The sequence below is a fragment of the Liolophura sinensis genome, chromosome 13, assembly GCF_032854445.1.
Source record: "Liolophura sinensis isolate JHLJ2023 chromosome 13, CUHK_Ljap_v2, whole genome shotgun sequence".
Classification (NCBI taxonomy): domain Eukaryota; kingdom Metazoa; phylum Mollusca; class Polyplacophora; order Chitonida; family Chitonidae; genus Liolophura; species Liolophura sinensis.
The window spans coordinates 16955219-16976814 of record NC_088307.1 but is presented as its reverse complement, the minus strand read 5'-3'; the positions used below and the strand labels follow the sequence as shown (position 1 = coordinate 16976814).

General features: G+C 38.3%; 1 protein-coding gene across 6 annotated transcripts in view; it reads right to left on the bottom strand.

Moving 5' to 3' along the window:
- LOC135480113 (bromodomain-containing protein 3-like) overlaps nt 1-21596 on the bottom strand; it is a 37665-nt gene that overhangs the window by 15052 nt on the left and 1017 nt on the right. The window contains exons 2-17 of one of the 6 annotated variants that reach the window (XM_064759871.1): nt 19010-19099; nt 16337-16495; nt 15761-15907; nt 15419-15487; nt 14900-14944; nt 13699-14094; nt 11229-11411; nt 10161-10205; nt 9432-9527; nt 8796-8897; nt 8008-8136; nt 7351-7545; nt 6590-7016; nt 3423-3593; nt 2795-2917; nt 2408-2539 (exon numbers count right to left, since the gene is read on the bottom strand). In XM_064759871.1, the coding sequence (XP_064615941.1) occupies nt 2408-2539; nt 2795-2917; nt 3423-3593; nt 6590-7016; nt 7351-7545; nt 8008-8136; nt 8796-8897; nt 9432-9527; nt 10161-10205; nt 11229-11411; nt 13699-14094; nt 14900-14944; nt 15419-15487; nt 15761-15907; nt 16337-16495; nt 19010-19099 (2509 nt within the window). Of the gene's footprint in view, nt 1-2407; nt 2540-2794; nt 2918-3422; nt 3594-6589; nt 7017-7350; nt 7546-8007; nt 8137-8795; nt 8898-9431; nt 9528-10160; nt 10206-11228; nt 11412-13698; nt 14095-14899; nt 14945-15418; nt 15488-15760; nt 15908-16336; nt 16496-19009; nt 19104-21596 lie in introns of all 6 variants that reach the window. The other 5 variants (XM_064759872.1, XM_064759875.1, XM_064759874.1 and 2 more) reach the window with 5 other exon arrangements.

Here is a 21596-nt window from a genome sequence, read left to right as displayed (position 1 = left end):
TATTCCAGAAAATGTCCCAGTCGGACTGCACAACACTGACAGTTCCATGAGCAAATTGTAACCCAACTGTTATGATGCCAATGTCAGGTTAATTTGGGTCCCATTTGACCACATTTTACACAAATATGGTTCTGATGTTTTTTGGCAGTATGTTAGAATTTCAGTTTGCCCACCATTGCAAAGGCAAGAATAATCAAGACTACACTTCTTCAGCCCAAATTAGCTTAGGCAGCTGAAGTTCCGCATTCAGTCACTCCCAAATGATAGAACGGTTATTTTAAAGTTACCAGCGTAATTCCGACACTTCTCTTGCTGAACTCTGATGTACTCTTCTAAAACCATTCTAACCATGTATTCTGATGTGCAACAAGACCAATCCAAGAAGGTTGTTAAATATGAACACAAGGGCAGTTACATGTAGGTTAGATCCAAGTTCACCCTAATCCCATCAAATCACAAACTTCAGGTATTGGTTGTTGCTTCCAATGTGATATTCATACTAAAATCACTCGGAGGAACAGGGCTCTGAACCCAACCCCAACTGATTTCAAGCTGAATAGAAAACGGAATTTAGATCATGTAAGATCTATCCCATTCATTTATGAACCGAAGCCATTTTTTTTTTAACAAAACAAATAGGAGTGAAAACAAAAGATTGAACACACCAAGAGTTACCCATTGTCCAATAGAAATGTTTTTCCAGTAACTATATTCGCAACTGGATAGAATAACCCTAATCCTCATATTACTGATTTCCTGTCTAGCCTTGAAAACCGAGCGAGTGCAGAATGTGTAGCGATCTCGAGGCCTTTACCACACACACAGAAACAACACGGAAGAGCAGCAACTACAAACACAGCTTCTCACTTGTACAAATCGGACACTTTTATTGGCTTTTGGGCATGAAAAATGAAGAGGTATGACAGCGTTGACGGATGACATGAATATATACAAAATTAACAAAAAATTCACAATACTGGTATCGTTTATGTAACAAAACTGCATGCTACAGCAGATTTTATGTACAAAATACTTTGGGGAGGGGGGGAATTACAGAGTAGGCAATAGGTAAAACTTAGTATAAAGTTGTATTGCGGAAAGAAAAAAAAATTATATATACATGTATATGTGTATATATATAAAGGAAGAGACAATATTGTGTCCCAAATTTTTTCTGTGTATCAGAAAACACACAATTGCATTCACTTTTAAAATCCACTAACAAATTTCAATTTTGCCAAGAATGAACAGACAGGACGCCATGGAGTGCAATGAAAATGTGATGCAGTTGAGGCCAACTATTGGGGAGAGGACTGATCTGTAAGGTAAAGTACCATCGTCCTCTTTAGTAACTGAACATACCAAGACGAGAAGACAGAAATCAGCATAGAAGTTGTGGGGCTGCATCACAAAGTAACCAGCCGAGAGTCAGAGGCTCTAATGTAGATGGGAAGACGAAAAGAGAAACACCCATTTGAAATTATGGGAAAATATAAAGACAGTGAAGGGGGTGGGGGGGGGTTCTTGGAGGGGTGGAATGAGGAGCAATAATAAATTAATAAATAAATATGCTGACCGGCAGCAGAAGTTTGCTTTTTTCCCCCGCAAACCAGGTGAAGGTCCATCGTCTCCGTGGTGATGGCAAAATTGCCGAGGCCGGACATTCAACTGACCGTGCTGGAGGGCTGTTTGAAAATTTTAATGAACTTTGGCATCTAAGACAAGAAAAACGGGCAAAGAAAAAGACGCAGATCGTTTGCTGCATGGCTGTCGCACAGTCAGACACACATTACAGTAGCAGCAGCACACAGACTAGACCAACCCTTCCCCCAATAGGCAGGCCTCGTAAACCACTAACACATTCTGCACTCGGTGGCTAGATATAAACCTTAAAAATAAATAATCCTAACACGACTATCTCTAAACCAAATGACTCTGGCGAAATATACAACAGAGATCTGTTCATTTCAAACAATAAAGCACTTTTCATCAATAACAATACTAAAGAGTGAATATAAACACCTACTTTTCGAATGTACGAACATATATGCTGGGATGTTTCACGAGTTTGCTGCCTCAACTTGGCTGTGTATTTTATAGTTTTGTAACAGTAGCTTCACAGTAATAACCTCTAACGCTCTACAGCTAGGTATACATATGCACACATATGTAAAAACAAATCTATCAAAAACAAAAGTAGCTGTTCTAGGTAGTTGAATGAAGGAATAGCACGCGGGTAGAGCAGCAGATTATGTCCTTGTTGTACGTGTAAATGGCGAGACGAATTCATGGTGCAATAATAATAATAATTTACATTCATATTAATAACGAGCCCGTAACAGCTCTCTAACAATAGCAGTCAAATTGAAGTGTGGATTCGTTCAGATTTGAACTGGAGAGCTCTAACCTGATTCGGAATCGCTGGACTCGCTGGAACTGGAAGAACTACTGTCACTGCTGGTGTCACTGTCCGAGGAACTGCTACTGCTGGTCAGGGTACGGCCTGCCCCACCCACGACGTCAACCACGCTACCCTCCTCTGTGAACACAAACAAGGACAGTCGGTTCATGTGCCTTCATTTACACCTATACATGTCCATACATGAATACTACTGATAATGAAACATTTTGTACTGTTTTTGCCAGATTTGATTGTTGTAATATTACAGATGGAAGTGATTGGCTGTTTTCATAAATAAATTCTTGGTTTTGTGGTTATGTAGAGTTGTCTTTTGAAATTCAGTGATACATGTCAACCACGTTTCAAACCTACTCCGACAAAAACAAGACTCACCTTTTTTGGTAGGCTTTTTTGCTGATGTTCCCAGCTGACCAGTGACATTTTGTAACCTTCGTTCCAATTCTTCTTTCTTTTCTTTTTGAGCTTCTTCCCTTGACTTCCCTGGCGTCTTTTTTGCTGAAGTGAAAAAATTACATTTCAGTACTCCGCTTTATGTACAGAAGAGTAAAAATGTCCTTTAAATGCTTCTGCAAATATTAGACTAAACTAGAAGATTACAATGAGCGAAAAAAAAAGTTTCCTGTTCACACATTTGCATTGTTTCACATTCTTGTGTGTCAAAATCCAGTTTGAATGAACTTAAATTTGGTAGGGAGGATGGCAAAGAACTCATGCAGGAGACTTTCAGCTTTTTTTTATTGGCAGGTGTTGCAAAAATTTTCAGTTCAATTTTCGGCAGTTAAGTTCATAAAGGAGGAAAAGGGACTCCTGAGTCAACCTTCAAAGTCTCTCAAGCACTACCTGCCTATAAGCTGCAATAAAAAGGTATCAATGATCTAATTGATTGGTGTTTTGCGCTGTACTCAACAATACTTCACTTATACCACGGCGGCCAGCATTATGGTGGGAGGCAAAAGGGGAAAGTTAATAATCCTGCCCTATCTGGTATTGATATACTTACTATATGGTTTCCTAGGTTTCTTTTTTAAACAGGACATAACATATGTTTCTAGCTCTCTCAACGTTGAAGGTTTTAAAGTTTCAAAGTCTATTTCTATTTCATCTGGATTGGAATCTCGCAAGGACGGTTCTCGAGACTGTATTATATGTACCACTCGCCCCAGCTTGTCACCTACAAAAAGAACAAAACAAAAAAAAGTTGGTTAGCATTTTCAGAGACATAAATTAATAGAATAGTTATAGTTCATCACTAAGTTATGTACACAATTTCATCTGTAACACTAAATTCAATTTAGAGAATTCTGTGTCAAATTAAAATGCCCTGCCCACTGCCTGCTGAACCCGGTCATTCCAAACCCTGATCACAAATAATTACAGAAATTTAAGGTGTGCTTCCTGTGTACAAGCACGCACAAGATAGATTTGTACATAACTCATAGCATCTAAACAATTTTTGAAAAATTAACATAATTTGTCAGCTGTCAGCATGAGAGTGAAAATAAGTTTTTAAACTGAAGGTCTAACCCACACATGTAATGGACACTACTTACTAAATCATTTACATATTTGTGTCCGCATGAATTACAAAACAACTAACCGTGGAAAGAAGACAACATTTAAATGGCAATAAGCAAGCAACAGTATGGAAAGGCACATGTGACATTTTGCATTATCAAATGTCTCTCCTCTTTCAACCGTGTGATGAAGCAGGAGCAAATTTGACTAAGCACATATCTGGAGTCCCAGTGGCTAGCCCTTTTTTCATTTCCACATTTGTTCATGTGGTCAGTCACTACACATTATACACACTATCTGTGTATCTGTAATACTTGCTGTACGAGAACTGGCTTAAAACTGTACACAGACAAATGGTTTAAAGTTTTTCCTTTCGATGAAGTATTTCATTTTCCAGACTTCAACAGAATTATGATACCGGCTACTGAACTGGTAATTGCTATAGGTATGTCTTGTTTGGCTAATAAAATCCTATGAGCAAATCTTTCCTGGGAAGGTTCAAGGGCATGATGAGAGGAGATGTATAAATTAACCTGTAAACCTGTAGATACTATGAAAAATCGTAGTTGGGAATTTTCATGTATAGATTTATTTCATTGGTGTTTTATGCCGTACAAGAATATTTACTTATACAACCATGGCAAGCATTATGGTGAGAGGAAACCGGGCTTTCCCACAACCATTAGCAGATTGTTGGCAGACCTTACAGTTCACCTATTAGACGACTGCGGTTAATGCGCGGGGGAGACTAATGAACATGACATCACACTTGCACGTCCATTATATGCATCTCAAAACTATAGCGCCATCTTTTCCCTATGACAAATCCCAAAAACAAATCCTGTGGGAGACACATCGAGTGAGCTTCCACATGCTTTTTCTTGGTAGGACAACACTGAGGCTAGAAAACATGTGATTGGTTGCCAACTTAGTGATGACTGACAGACTAGAATCAAGTATGATGGCAATCTACAAACTGCATGTTCAAGACCGTCAATTACATAGCTCTGCAAATGACTACATGTGAACTATTATAACTTTGAGCACTCCAAATATATAGCCTCCTAGATAAAACTTAAATCAGTGATTTAACCACATACATTTACGTATCAACACATGTATCAATACTCAATGGAAACAAAGGTTGAGACAAAGGTTTTGCATTTCTGACATCATTTCTTGTTCATCAACAGGAACCTAGTGATCTTGACATTAAGATTTCTATATAAAATTTGCTAGTGGTGATAGAGATTTCAACTAATGGATGCATACAATGTCGCATGCGTTGCAAGGAGTATGGATTTAAGCCCCCATATAATTTTATCTACATGGCCACATTGATAACTCTCAGCAAATTTCTAGACATTTTCTTATAAACCAAAACTGAAGGTAACCAGCACATACCAGAAATCTAATCCTCACAAGTTACAGGGTGCATTTTGCCCAGGCTATGTGGTAAGGTGACTTCAGACATTGCTCTGTAACTTCTTACAAGGATACTTTCACTTGTGAAGTCTGTGTTTACCTTATAAACACACACATATGGCAAATGACCGATACTTTCGCCCATGACAAAGTTGCACATTGTGCCTGATTCAGCGACATATATTCATCTTAGAAAAGTGTTCTGAGGTTTCCTTGGAAAACAGGTTCAAGCCTGGACATCAGGATGAATGAAGGGATCGGAAAATCCTTCTCCTGAATTCTCGGCCAGGAGATCAAAATTCTGATCACCCCTATCCCATGAATCAATCCCCTCAACCTAACAAATTTTGTCCAGCCTTGTAATGTGTATTCTTTTCGCTGATTTTAACGTGGTAATAGCGTTAATTAAAATATTTATCATTAAATTACAGTCGACATTCTGTTTCAAAGTCATTTTTCAAACCATGTGCATCTGCAAACTCCTCAGGTGTGAAAATTTATTTGGGATTATAAAACAAAATATAGGTCACGTTACAAATGAATAGTCTACGCTCATCAACACAAGCAGCCATTTTCATTTTACTGACATCGGTGATCAGTTCTTTTTCTATTTAAACCGGCATGAAGTTTGTCCGAATTTTCCTGTAAGATAAATAAATTTAGCTATTCGTAACCTACTGAGAGCACACTGTACATGCCAACATGTGAAATTATCATTCCTCTGGAGTTTACATGGTGATCAAAAATTCGTCCCCCTGAATTTACATTTGACAGGCGATCAGCTGGTTCGATCACCTTTTATCTCATGGCGTGAGGCTCATATCCTACTGGTAATATTTCATCACATTTGGCTATTAACATACTATTTTGGGGGCGAAATTTTAGGCCATTTACCTGAATACCTCATACAGATCCGGACAGCCATTTCATGGAGGAACAAGGCCATTCCAGACAATGAAAGATTCCATGTGCATACCTAAAACTTCTACCTGGCTGTGATTTGCGGCAAGATTATCCTTAAGCAACAGAAAAATCACTTTGGAGAAAGCTTTATGCTGATTCACTCTCCGGAGCCAATGACATCACGATCATCCACATAGAGAGATGCACATTTCACCTGGTCACCAAGTATTTGCCAATAAAAGACAAATAACACACTTCTCACACCAACCAAAATGCACAGGTATAAACCAAACCAGAGATAATGAATTGTTAGCACACAATTACCTGGTAACCTGTTGATGTCTAAACTTAGTTGTCTCTTCTCATCATAGGTCATAGGCTTAGCATTGTCCTCATCTTCACTATCAAACTCGGGCACTAAAGGTGGGACCAGCCCAGGAGCAAGTGTCTTATTTTTCTTAGAGCTTGGTTTAGCGTTAGTCCTTTTGGGCCCATTTGGCCGCTTTTGGCTAGGTGTTTTCAGTTTCGATTTCTTATTTGTCTTATTTGGATGTTTAATTGGTTCCACTGGCGTTGTTACTGTAGGTATCACTGGTGGCTGCACAGGTTCTTTGTTACTTCTGGATTCCTTTTTGATCTCGCGCTCTTTTTCTCGCTCTTTCCGTCGCTTCATCTTTCTGTCTTTCTTTTCTTTGGCCTTAGCAAAATGTTCCTGTGTAAGTTTTCCCAGTTGTTCTTGCACCATTTTTAACTGTAAGAAGAGAATATCAGAAACCAGTTCAAAATCAAACCAAATCAAAAAATGGTATGAAAAAAGAAAACATTTTATTACAATGTTCTCAAGGCATGAATCAGTCATGTCACAAAAAGACAGACTGGGATTAAAACAAGAGATTTTTCTGTGCCCTCCATTGATTATGAAGACCATCATTGCTGAATAAGCTTAATGGCTCCTTGCCCAGGAGGATTTGAATGAACTGATAAAATTATTCTTCGATCCCTTTTCAAAACCTTATTGAAGGGTTTGTGGCTTAAATTATGGTGATCAGAGCTCTGGGTGAAATTAGAATGCTGCAAGGACCCACCTGTTCCTGTAATTCTCTTAACCGCCTCTCTCGCTCCTCTTCACTCTCATCCTCTTCATCTGAACTAGACACAATCACACTGACTGACGAGCTGTTAGGGGACGTGGGATCTTTAGGTGGCGGTGCAGCTGCAGAGGTCTCCGGGGGTGCATGGGGCTCATCAGGCATACGTGCATACTTCAGTTCGAAGACATCCTGTAAGACAAAATGCATTCCACTGCACATTATATCATCTGGCAGAGATGTAATAGTATTAACAGTGCTATAACAACTGAAAGGATTTCACTTTATTAAGAATGTAATTTATTCCTCTGAAGTAGGGAAAAAAACATGATGTCCACCACATTTAAGCAGCTAATAACTATTCTTAAGGCCTGCCATTGCTTTGCAGGCGTGACAGTTCATTGCCCAGGAGGGGCTAGTTTAAAACCTGAATGTTGGGAACAGAGGTTTTCTTGCAAATGACGTTGCCTTATGGCCCTATAACCCAGACGTCTCTTTCAAAGAAAGTTACCAGAAATATACTTTTTGGAGTTTTCTGGAAGTGGTGTGTTCTTGTGAACTCTATATTAACACTACTAACTGTCTCTTCTGAAAGCCAAATTTAAGACACATACATGGTTAAGACACTTCTGAGAACATTACAACTGCACTCACCTGCAAGTTTTTGGCCATGTTAACAACATCACTTTCTGGAGGATTGTAACGGTAGCAGTTTGTGAAGATCAACCGAACGTCCTCGGCGAAGTCTTGAGGATTCTTGTACTCTCTGCCTTCCATTTTTTTCTGCAACAAATAATTTAAGCTATGCACTGTGTAATTGTTCTTTAGACGCTCAATGCATCTCGTACAACAACAAAAGCCATAAGTTCACACCTTGTATTCTATGACCAAAAAATAACCTTCGTCAACACACATTCAATGGATCTAAATTCTGATCCTGTAGAATACTAGAATCGCATGTTAAACTTAGTGTAATCCTTTTTAAGTTTTAGGATAGATAGACGGTGCAGAGAAAATTACATCTGTGTATATGTATATATGTTGTACACTTGATGTACTAATCATGTAAAAAAGAGAGATACTTTTATTCCTGTTACAATAACATGAATACTAGCTACTAAGAGCAGACCAGGTGTCCCAAAAATTAGATGAATTACAGACATAAATCAGGCAAGTCATAACCTGTAAAATTCTTATGTGCTTTGTGGAATGCCTTGTATAACCTTGCACCTTGCTGAACGTAGGGTCATATAAAAATCGCAATTTTGAATGCAATTTACTGGATGAACATTTTACTTGAAGATTTTATTTACAACTGCAAAATACTTGCTTCTCTGTCTTACATATACATACAAGTGTTACAACTTGCTCAGAAATTCCTGGTTAAAAAACTGGCAGTATATGGTCAAAAAAGAAAATATTCAAGACAAAACAGAACTTACCTTCACTGTTCCCAGGTCCATAGGCTTCTTTATGACATCATGGTAATCATGAAGTCCTAATGAACTGGCATCTACAGGTTTGTAGAATGGCCAAGCATAACCCTGCATAACGAAAAGAACGTGATACACAACCTTCCCTTCCAATAAACTTCCCTAAAGGACCTAACATTTTGTCCATGACTCAGTTGTCAACAATCCCAGATTCTGAAAGTTCTGATTTTAGAAAAGTGGTTTTGATGTTTGTACTAAGTAGGAGGATATCCCCTACTGAGAAAAAACATGTTGCAGCATCAAAAATACTTTTATGACCTTTTATTTGGTTCATTTGGGGTACTTAATATGGGGCCATAATGCACAAAAAGAGAAAGTGTGAAAATTCACCCTTTCCATCAATGCGATTCTATCTGAAGTAGTAAAACATAACCTGACATGGGACAGGAGACAATCAGGTACGCAGCAGATGTTTTGCATTATTTTACTAAATGTTATCCGTAATTAATAAATACCACAATAAACTGATACAAAGGTGTTCAGATTTATGGATGGAAGGAAAATGGACAACCCCTTTGTTAAGCATTAAAAAAAAAGAAAAAACATTTCACTGAAGTAGGCACATTTTCAATTCTTTTGACTTACAGCATGCTTCTTTGCAAACAGTTCTTTCAAAATTCCATTGCAGTACTTTAGCCCTTCTGATAACTTTCCTTTCTTCACTTTCGCACCATGCGGTGTCTGAAAACAAAACAAGTTTCCCATCAGCAATTATTACACTAACCAGGTTGATACCAGGGATACCAAATCTTTTTAGCCACAGCAAAGCAGAACAAAAGAAATGTGTAATTATTTGCAGCTGGACAAAAGCAGGAACAAACACAAAGAAAATGACGGCTACCACTACAATCTCCCCGTTTTTTTTTTTTTTGTTTTTTTTGTTTTTTTTTAAAAGAATTGCACATTATTCCACAAAATTCATAATCCTTAAATTCAAATATGCAATGTTAAAATGCATGCATTACATCAGAGGCAAAATACAGGTTAAATAACGCAGTTTGCAGGATTTTGTTGCAAATTACATTTTAATTCAAATAGCAGGGGATAAAACAAAAATCAAACACAGATTAGCCATGAAGACTTAGGAATTTTGTCTGAAACATTCAGTATATGGTAACTGGCAATAAAATCGCTAAGACAAATATCCATTTAAGAGTACGACATGTACATATTTCTGATGGCTGGACCTAAACTACAAGTACACATGTTATTAGTGAGAGTTACACTTGAGAACTGAACTATACACAAGAGGACAGTAGACACTACAACACAAAAATAAGAGCAGGCAGGGGGAATGTCCAGTTATAGTTTTACCTCACTGGAACCATGGCCTTGTGCGCTGGGAAAGGCAGTGCTCGTCTGAAAAGTAATACAAGGGTTGAAGTGAGGCATAAAGACAAAGGCAGGCAAGATGGCAGTGTCAGAGCTGGACAGCCTACAAGACGCATCAAACATTATGCACAGGTTGTTGACAGGGAAGGAAACCCCCCAACCAGCCGATCATTGATCCGCCTACATGAAATGCTTGTTTATGGTAACAAAGAATCACTGAACAATTCAACTGTATTTTTCTCACAACTTCCTGTATCAATCAATAATTGTCCTTATGATTTGTCAAGTTGGCTTAATGGTTTATCAATTAGCCCGTGCAAAATGTTGTATACATCTCTTAATGGCTTTGTTAGTATCTGCAGAACTACTGGTACAAGTTACTAAAATGACATCACTGGAAATTGAATTATTCTTTTTAGAAATCAAATTGAAGGGGAAAGCAAGATAAATATTTGCACATTTCATGATGGAATTACTTCAACTGGACAGTCCTTAAGCACTCTGCAATCCCCTATACATTCTGCACTTTTTTGGCTATCGTTTTTAGCAAACTCCAAACAGTACATTTGAACTTAAATATTCCTATCACTCAACACTTCAGCTGAACAATTTCAAAAAGCCCTAAATCAACTGATATTGCTTCTAGATTAACAGCTAGTACTGAATATTAATGATAACTACAAGCAAATTCCTCCACTGTGCACAGGAAATACACTACAAGTACATAAAATGTTATTCCCTCCAACTCCCTTAACCTCTACAATCTCCCCTTATCCAACCTACACCTTGTTGGAATTAATCATACCTGCAAATCGCATTCAATTTTTAATCTTTGTGACTTTGAATCAACCCGATGGATCACAAAGCCATAGCCAAGTTCAGACTGGGTGGTAGAGAAATTGTGACCTTGCACAAGAATTTAGTAAGGCAAGGCTGAATTGCTGTTACTGCAAGTGAGCAAAACTAGCAAGTCCTAAACGAGGCATATTAATGTTCACTATTTACAACAGGTCATAATCTATGCTTGATTTGAGGAATTTGTTCACATACCTTTGGCCTTACCTGCTCATCTGGCAAGTCTCGTTTGGGCTTTTTGATCTGCCGAATGCTTTCCCTTCGTGCAGGTGTGATTTTAGCTGCTATCTTCTCCTGTATCGGCGGCACCTCATACTGCGGATCAAAAGGTGGTACCGGTGTGGTAGTATCTGCTTTCCTCTTGACCCCTTTTTTGGTCTGCAATAAAAAGAATTATGACACAATGTCATTACAACACCATGCAGAACAAAAACTCCATTCAGGCTATAACTTTTTCAATTTTCGATGCCACTTTCTGAGCAAAGTATGTTATTCCAGGGTGTTCATTTTGTTTTGAAGTGGCAGGCTGCTGCGCAAAAGTAGGCGGATGTTTGATGAGCCTACATGTATATACACAATTCTAATTAGTAAATGAGCATGTAAGAAAGTTTCAGGTATAGTAAACATCATTTTTTACTTGTGTGTTCCTTTTTTCTTACTTATAAATAGTATACATGTACTCGTCCACCTCTTATGCGCTGACACTGGAGTCATCAATAACTGACTGCTAGAAACTGTCTTTGCAGTAAATGCAGTCATCCGATTTCAACAATTCAAAAGTTCCAACTTCAGTGCAAGCATGTGAGTGTATACAACATTGTAAGCACTAAATGAACAAAGTATACTTTCTCATAAAACATTTCAATCATTGCAAAATGATATCCTTCATTCCTGTCCAACTGTCAGACTACAGTACCTTAAATCACAAAAACAGGCCCAAATCAAAATCACTTTCAGAATCCGAAGATGCAGGCTGAGAGTTTCATATCTATATCTTGTATGAACCAGCAATGATTTCAGACTAAAATCCCTGACTTATCCTAATCCAAATGTGTTAATTATATAGATGAGTGTTAAACATGTAAAATATAGAGGTAGACCTTTAAGCTCTGCAAATAACTAACAGGCCCTGTTATTGTTATCTGTTTTCTAAATAAGTGTGACCAGCCAAAGCCCAATAAAGGATACCAATAAAGGCCAGGCCTTATCTGATTTGTCACTAAAAAGCGGTATTGTCTATCAGTTATAGCCTGCAAAAGAGCCGTCACCAGAAATTATATATTACTCTTCAAGAACTTCGTGCAATTCAGTGAAGTACTTCATTTTACAGCATTGACACTAAGGATGTAGTCAATAGTAAAAAATAATTGCATACGATATAGCACTGCACAGCAAAAGCAAACAATAATAAAACTGCCCAACACCATGGTTGTAATTTAGACACTGCCAGAAAAGACAAGCTTCATAAATCACAAGTGTGTCACAGAAAAAGTGCTATTCATGAAATGTATGACTTACAGGTTTCTTAGAGTTAACAAAAGAGAGCAGAAGAACTAGCCTCATCCATTCTGCTAGAGACTCGCATAAACAGCGATTTAAGATTTAAGCACAGTTCACATGCATGTAAATAGTTAAATGTATTGGTAACTTATTTATGTACATATTCTAAAACAAAATAGTTTGTTTAAATGCATTATTGATAAAGTGTAGCGGAAAAGTTGTGATGTAAGCACTACCAAGCTATATACATTTGATTTCCTACATGTTTAACCCAGGACCAGTCCCTAAAATAAAGGCAACAGTCAGATTTCCAGATTAACAAATTACATGGGCTAAAGATATTGCGAATTGTACGTTTTTTTTTTTTTTGGTGGGTGGGGAAGGGGGAATATGCATTCCTCATATTTTAAACTGTCCAATGTTTTTCAAACTCTGGGAGTACACATCATTCCTAATTTTTATGCCTAAATTTTTAATCATTGAAATAAAAAAAATCTGCAAAGACAGACAAAAGTCAACACTGACATTTAAAACTGGTTTTCAGTCAGTGTTTGTATTGCACAGTGAGAAATCAGTCTCTGGAGTGCATTATTTTGAGTTTACATACATGTACAGTTGTACGTGAAGACCTGTGAGTAAATCATAGAACCTTGTGTTTGAGTACATTCCAAAATTCCTTTCTGTCAGTCATTCCATCTATTTTGTAAAACGATACAAAAACATACAAATCTTGTCCTTTGGTCCCAATGCCGAAGTGAAAAAGTACATTGACGATTAAGAGCAGTTTACAACTTTATTTAGTGGTGAAAATGCTTGGTAAGATGGTTGTAGTCGGCGATATGTGAAAAAATACCCGCTGGAGCTCCGCCAGCTACCGGCTCAAAATGAGAACCCTGGTTATTCCATTGCCACAAGCTCATTAGTTACCACATATCACCTCTGAGTACCAAAAGAACATTCTTAAGAAAATATAATAGAACTGATTTTGAATTGAAGGGGTCAGAATGTTTCAAAAACAATGTTTTTAAAGTAATTCATTGGACTGCAAACTACATTTAGTTGTTTTCATATTGTCTATGACAACACTCATCTGTGAAGACACACAATGGCCTTTACTTTCACATTTTACCCAGACAACATAGAAGCATTGCAAGTCAGTACAAACCTTTGTAGGTTGCGTGGGTGGGACTACTGTTGGGGACACCTGTGGCGGTGGTGGCTCAGTGGGCATTGTGCTCTTCACCACCCCTACCTCCTCTTTCGGGCCTACGTCTTCCTTGGCAAATGGAGGTATCACAGTACTGTTAGAAGTGGAGGTTGCAACCACTGATGCGGTCTCCTGCTTTGCAGCTGGAGGGGCCTTTGAGGCTGGGGGTTTACTAGCACTTACAGGGGGTTTGGGTTCAGGTAAAGCGTTCGTTTCTGACACTGACACAGGTGGGGGGATCTTAGTCTGAGACAACACAGGTGATATGTTATTCGCAACAGGTGGCGGAGCGGCTTTGGGGGCTGCAGACTTGGCTTTCGGTCCTCTCTTTCCTGGCGGCAGAGTTTCTTTTTCCTGTGGAAATAAGAAAAAAGTTCATGCAATATAATCTTAATTTTTATCTTTGTGGTACACTGTACACCAACAATCTCAATTCATAACAGTACGAACATTATTCTTGGAAGACATCAGTAGCAGTTACTAAGCTAGTGCCAGTAAGCATCAATAAGTTCATTTAATCTACAGTTTTCTACACCCGACCATGAGTGACAGCTGTCAGGTTTATGGATAGAGCCTTTCACGACAGGTCAAACTAGAAAGACATTAATCTGAATAACATTCCTGCTGTGAGAGGCAAGTGATCTCATCTCCCCACTTATTCTCCACTTGTAGTCAAACTTAGGCAAATCATCAGCTACACTTCAAATATTTATGTCTATTATGTTCATTAAACCTCTGATTTACTCATCAACTGATTGGCTTAAATGGCAAAGAGGAAAGCGGAAAACTGCTTTGCAGCTATTTTCTCAGGGCTAGCTCTGATGGACCAACAAACTTCTGGTAGAAGCTATATGCAGGAGAATAATTTCAATGACAGAAGTTGTGCACGAATCATACATTGTTCCAGAACCCTTGTCGGCAAGTTACTGAAGGCTCATCTGGTATTTCATCAATAATTAATGATTGGCATGTACTTGTTTACAGCAAGGCCACATGCGCAATATTTCAGCAACTCACAAGCAGTCCCAGAGCATCTACCATAAATACAGTTGAAAAAAAAAAAAAAAAGAAACAAGTGCTGAAGACAAATAGGTTAACCTGTTAGACATCAAATGAGGTATTCTGTTTTATAGAAGATAAGCATTGGTATTTTTCTCACTTTAGGTTTTTTGCCTGGCCTTTGATTTTCAGTCACAACGATCTCCTATTCAAATAAACAAAATAGGAGTCAGTGTTTTAAGGTTAGATTTTCCAGCACCAATAATTCACACACACCAATACCAAAATAAGACAATTCCACATGCCATGCCTCACATTTCATTTTGCGTGGCACACATCTAAATAGGTGAACGGAAAACTGATCTGGTCCAGGTAAATACTGTTGACCTGAAAATCTGCAATACTTAGCCTTACCAAAAATACAACCAAATTATGAAACCATACAACTTCAGATTAGCAAATCTAAAACTGCTGTTGCCCAGAAACCAAGAAAAACTTGACAACTACTATGTAGCATAAATATCAACACTCTTGTCTACGCACTAGCACCACATAGGACTAATAAGTTGAGCTCAACTGTTGTAAGTTACATCTGCTCCAGTGTAAATGATAAGTTTTCAATACGCAGTATAAAATCCCCCCCCCCCCCCCCCCAAAAATACAGGATATAAGTTCTTACCTCTGTTGGCATTCCAGCAACCTTTTGTAAAAAAAGCTTTTCCAGAATTTCTGCCATCACAACTATATCCTATAAAGAGATAAATAAAATTTTTGTCAATGCTTGACAATTTTAATTCTTCAAAGCTGAAAAACAGGGACATTCTTGGCCATATAACATAGTTCAGGAGATTAATCAAAGTTTATCTACATGTAACCATCATACTGATACTGACTTTGCTCCAAACAATGTACTATAAGTTTAAGATACATGCTGTATCCATATTAAACTACAAAAGTTTGCCAGGTACTGTTCTGTACATGCTGTGGGTTCAACACATCTTCATTTCCACAGATTTCTTACCTCTCCAGATTTGTTGTAAATGTAACAGTTTGTGAACATGATGTTGAAATCCTGTATACATTCTTTGCCACTGTAATAGTAATTTGTTTCCAGTCGCTTTTTGATTGTTCCCAGATCCATAGGATGTTTAATGATCTTGTGGTAATCCTACAAACATAATAAAGATCATCATAATCTGATGACAAGTTTCAAACCTGGCTTTCTTATATAACGGTTCAGATTCCTATAAAACCAACCATCACTGTGACAACATTCCACCTCAACCTTCTCATTGATAAGGTTCCCACTGTATTCATATTTTATCTTCACACACATGCCATTTAAAACAAGTCATGTATCAGTTTCCAGCTTGTAACTGGGAGGAGAAACCCTTGTATCACAAATGAAATGACTTTATAATTCCTATACCATTTTACTTTGCAGTAAATGAAGTACACATGTATGACATTTGGCTTTATAAGTCCAGCCTAATTCAGCTTTCCTTCCTTGCCTCTCTTTCAACCACTTTCAATCTGATATAAACTACAGTAACATTCTTAGACAAAGATGAAGCTATTCAATCTTAAGTTTACTCACCACTAAGCCCAGTTTCGTGGCATCCACAGGTTTTTGGAAAGGCCATGAATACTGATGTTTCCAGAGAGGCTTTAAAACACTTTTCAGAAGGTACTGTGTCTGGTTTGTCCCTCGTCCGGGTCGTCGCTTTGTTGTATCAGACCCTGGATTTGCTGGAGTCTGAAGAAGACATACACAGTTAGGCACACCGAGGGAAAGTATCATTAACTGAGCCAGGCTGTGGATGATTTTAAGCCCCGTCCATACTATCCAACATCACTCAACTATTGTTGAATCAACAAGAGTTAACTTAAAATTGAGTGAACAAGTTGAGACGTGTTGAGTAGTCTGGACGGGTTCCTCAAGTTTGTTCAACAACACTCAACACTATCCAACACGGTTGAATCGGGAATGTTCATATGTCAACAAGATGAGTGAAAGTAGCCAACGGGCGTGTAGAAGTAATGTGACCGTCATACAGCATATGAGCTGGGCAAAATGGCAACAGAGAAAAACTGGTCTCATGATGAGAGATCTTCTACGCCGAACAGCCATGGCAATATGCACAGCTGACAAAGCCACGACACGATTCTTCCGGCTGCTCGCCATTGTGTCTTGTACATTAGAGAAAATATGGAGATTTCCCCCCAATTTATCGCAAAGAACACAGCTCAACACCATTCAACAGTGTTGGACAAAGTTCACACATCTGATGTGTAGTGTGGACAGGACACTCAACTTAAATCAACAGCATTTAACTTACTGTTGACTCTTGTTAAGTCAACATAAGTTGAGTGATGTTGGCTAGTCTGGACGGGGTTTAACAGACTGCCACCCAGAGTCTACAGCATTGTATTTCTAAGTGTCCTCAGTCACACACCTACAAGGCATTGTTGCTTGCTGTGGCATAATTTTTTTTTTATTGATTGGTGCTTACACCATACTCAAGAATATTTCACTTATACGACGATAGCCAGCATTAGCTGGGAAGAAATGGGCTCTGCCAAGGGGAAAACCCACAACCATCCACCAGCAGACGACGTCCAGAGAGGAAGCCAGAATCGGCTGTGTTGAAATCCCAGCAAACTGCATTGGTGAGACGCTCATGATTCATTCACCACGTGCTAATCACTTCGGCCAGAGATCCCAGCCTGACAGGATAATCTGCGCCTCAACAAATCAATGCTCATGAACTAATGCCATATGAAGTTCAACGTAAAGCAACGCAAAACACCACCACATAACAGATCTTGTGAGTGAAGCATTTAATGTTGATGCTGCAGGGATGGTGCTGTAACACGAATTTCCCAAATGTTTAGCCAGTGGGGTATAGCTTCTTCCACTTTCCAAGATCTGGCAGGATTATGGGAAAATCCATGAAGTCAATACAGTCGAGACCACAAGGTCAACGACATCTTCAATGTGTAAACCCATGATCACGTCTTAATCACCTACTAAATCATCCAGGTATTTTGAATGTATGCACGCCTAGAAATAATTTCTAAGTTTGTGCGTAGCATGATCCAACCACTTGAATTATTGAAGGAGAAGAAAACTTGAAAGTATAGGCTGACAAGAGCACATTTTTTCTATCTGGTGGTGCCTGCTGCATATTTGTGCGATTCTTCCTTGCCATACACTTAAAGCCTGAATACGACAAAGCTGGCGTAAATCGCCGAGTCCATCGCGTCCTCCATCTTTAACACTAATTTATACGGGGGTGTGTTGCCTCTCAGCCAATGCGAGCTGTTAAAACTGCCAGCTTTTTCGTGTAAACTCGGAACCTACGTCCAACATTTCGGCTTCTCGATCGTCAAGCGGAAAACAAACTGTATTGTTCGCTACCTTCTGTGAAGAAGAGTTTTTCCGGAAATGTACAAACTGCACTTCGGCGGTTTCCGACAGTAATTCTCCTCTTAACACAAAGACTTCATGACTAGTTCTTAGGCAAAATGGTGTTGCCCACAGCGGATGTTGGCACGGACTTTCTAATTTATCAACTTGAGGTACATATTAGAATGTTTTTTATGGCATGCACCTGCGAGGAAATGCATATTCTTTTTAATATTATTTGATTGATATTTAAATTTTCTTCTTTATAAAAAGTTTGAGGTTATTATATCCAAATTCAGGAACGTCTGTAGTTACCGTGACAAAACACTATTGGATAAAGGACAATGTGCAGCATTTTATTTCCTGGCTTGGTTAAACAATGATGGTATTCGTTTCAGCATAAAACTTGCCAAACACATATTAAATGTCCAATTTCTTTATTTCTACTTAACATTAAGCAGTCGTGCATTTGACAGCTTTTGAAAAATCAACACACGTTGTGAACTGTATCATCGAAGCACAAGTGAGGTAATCGGGTCTTTGCACCTATTTTTGTGTACAAGAATATGGTAAAACTGGTGCAGAAAATAGCCTAACAGCCAGACTAACAAAATTTATCTTGTAGGCATGATAAATTAAAATGTACATTTGAATCTTCTCGGTTTACATAAACCGACGACAAATTAACATTCTGGCGAAGGTCATTGGAACATACATATTCCTTTTTTTTTCCTTTTCTTATTTTTGGGGGGTGGTGCATGGGTATAGATAGAACAGTATTTTCATGAAACAATACCTGTTTACAGTATCAATAGATTTTCATCCTATCACACTCATATTCACAGATAGATAAAGACTTACGGCTGATGTGTTTTCTTGGTCGGACATTTTGTCAATGTTGTTTGTCATTTCAGAATCCCCACTGGCAGCTGGCTGGCTCACAGGCACGATCTTACTGAAGGGGAACCAGAAGAATGAAATGAAATAAGGACAATTCTAGAAAATCTTACTAAGCAAAATAAGGTAATGATACATTAAAATGCTTCTAGTTCCAATATGAAATTCCAATCTCATCACCACACCATCGGCGCAACACCTATGCAATCTCTTTTTCATGCCACATGATACATTTTTTTTTTTTGTGCAGTCTCACCGAAAGCAGTTAACACCCGATTAGGTGGGCAGAAGCTGGTTAGCATTACATGGGAAGAGCTGTCACTTGCCCTTTTTCACTTTTGGATAATCCAAAGTCATTTATTTCATATTCCTTTCAAAGCTGGCGACAACCCTTTCATGTTAATCGCCAACATCCCTGGTCAAATGTGGATAATCAGGATTTTGGAGGCTGTTCAGATACATCACAGGGTACAAATTGAGCAACACACTGTTCAAGCTTCTTTGTTTAACATATCAACTGAAAATGACTGTATGAAAGCGAATTTGTATAATATTCTGGTTTAGCACGAACAGTTTCCATGCTGATTATACAAGTGTTCATTTTCACAGGCAATGACCAAAAACTAGCAACATGTTCATACTGATTTAGGTTAGAATATGTTAAAAGGTGTTATCTGCCTGCACTCTGTATTCACTGAATTTACACGAATTTCAAGTAAGAACTCGCTCCCAGGTAAGTGCGTTTCCTGGTGGTTGGTTGTAGTAAGTGGTGGTGATGGACCCAAATCTGATTTATGCCTTTAAGTCAAGATATAGACTGTTTTTCGAACACAACTATACAAGGTCTAATCAGTTTTACCTCTTTAAACTCCAAACACTATGTGAATGTTTTTTCATTTTTTGTCCAACAGTGAAACATTGTGTAAACATCAAAATGCACGAGTATCTCTAGAGTCCAACAGTTGAAACAAATTTTTCTTTAATATCCCATATGACCATTTCATTTATGATCTTTGTTTCTACATGTGCATCAACAGATTTTAATTGGTGGGAAGAGGTTGTGGGAAGGCTAGTCATTTTACTCTCAGCCTGGATTTCTCAGTTTGACATGAAGTGAACATCAGTGTTACATGCCAAATATCCGATGCATTTTTAAGTTGCAATGAATTTGGTGATAGACAAGCGTCATCCGCGCAAATCTGTGCAAAGTCACGGACGTTCCTGAAGTCTGTTCATATACCCCTACTCTCAAAATACTGTCGCTCATGTTTTCTGAGCGAGTTGAATACCAGTACCATTTAACATATTAACCATGTTTTTTCTGTCCGCGAAATAACCATGCATTAACAAAATCCTGCTTAGCAAGCCTCTCTTACCATTAACATTCACAGAATGTAACTTATTTTAGAGACAACTTATACATTATAACATAGCTTGGGTGAATGACGTTTTCCTTGTAAGGCAAGTCCAGAGCTCACCAGACTATGGATGCAATAATAGCCGAAGTGGCATTAAGCCATAATCATCCATTCAAATCCAGCTTATTTCAGGTATTTGATTTTGGGTCTGTACAAATGAATACTGTTCAGCCTAAAAAAAATTTGGCAATGTAAGGTTCCAAGTGGCTCAGGACGGAAACCTGGGTTCACTCCACACACATTTTCTAACATCTACATAGGCCTACACTTGTAACACCATGTTCCTAACAAGTGTAATTTTGTGCAGTGTACCATCTTTTTCAACTGATAAATATAAACCTGTTCAGTAAAAGCAAGCAGTATTTTTTCAAGTTTTAAGCTTACAAATAGAGTGAGAAATTATTCACCAGTGAACACCTGTAGCTGCATTGTTAATTTTTAATGTCACATCTACTATACATACTGAAGGTTATTGTAACATTATCAGACAACGTACCGGTTCTGACAACGAAATGAACACGACTTCATGTCTCAATGTAGTCACGTCACCATTATAGCTATAGGGGATCAGGTCAAAACGCCCTCCACCAAAACATCTGTGGTCCAACGTGTGTGCAGTACAACTACTAGTCAGTCAGAGTGCCATATATGCGTCCCCATAAGCCTAGTTATTTCTAAGAAGTACATGATCAATATCAGTGGGCTAACTGTGCGATCTTTGTCAGAAGTATCATGTCCACAACAGATCGCCGCATTCATTTCTCTATACAACAACAATCATATTTACATGCAATCAATTTACAACCTTTAAAGTCCAGAAAATAATGTTGAAGTGTGTATTTCGCAATAGCAACATTTAACACCTTTTAAAGGCCTTTTACATACAGAATACAATATGATCGCCGACACATCGAAGCCCATGCCACTAGCTTGAACATGCATCATATATAGAAGGCGTTCTGACTAATTCAGCTACAGCAGAGGAATTCTTGCCCATTTATGAATGTAATAAATGGCAACAAGACACCAGAGAATTACAATGGGCAGCCATCATTGTCATACTTATGCCTGATAAGCAGATTTTCCGCAAATGAACATGCACAAGGCGAGTCAACAACAACAACACTTGCACT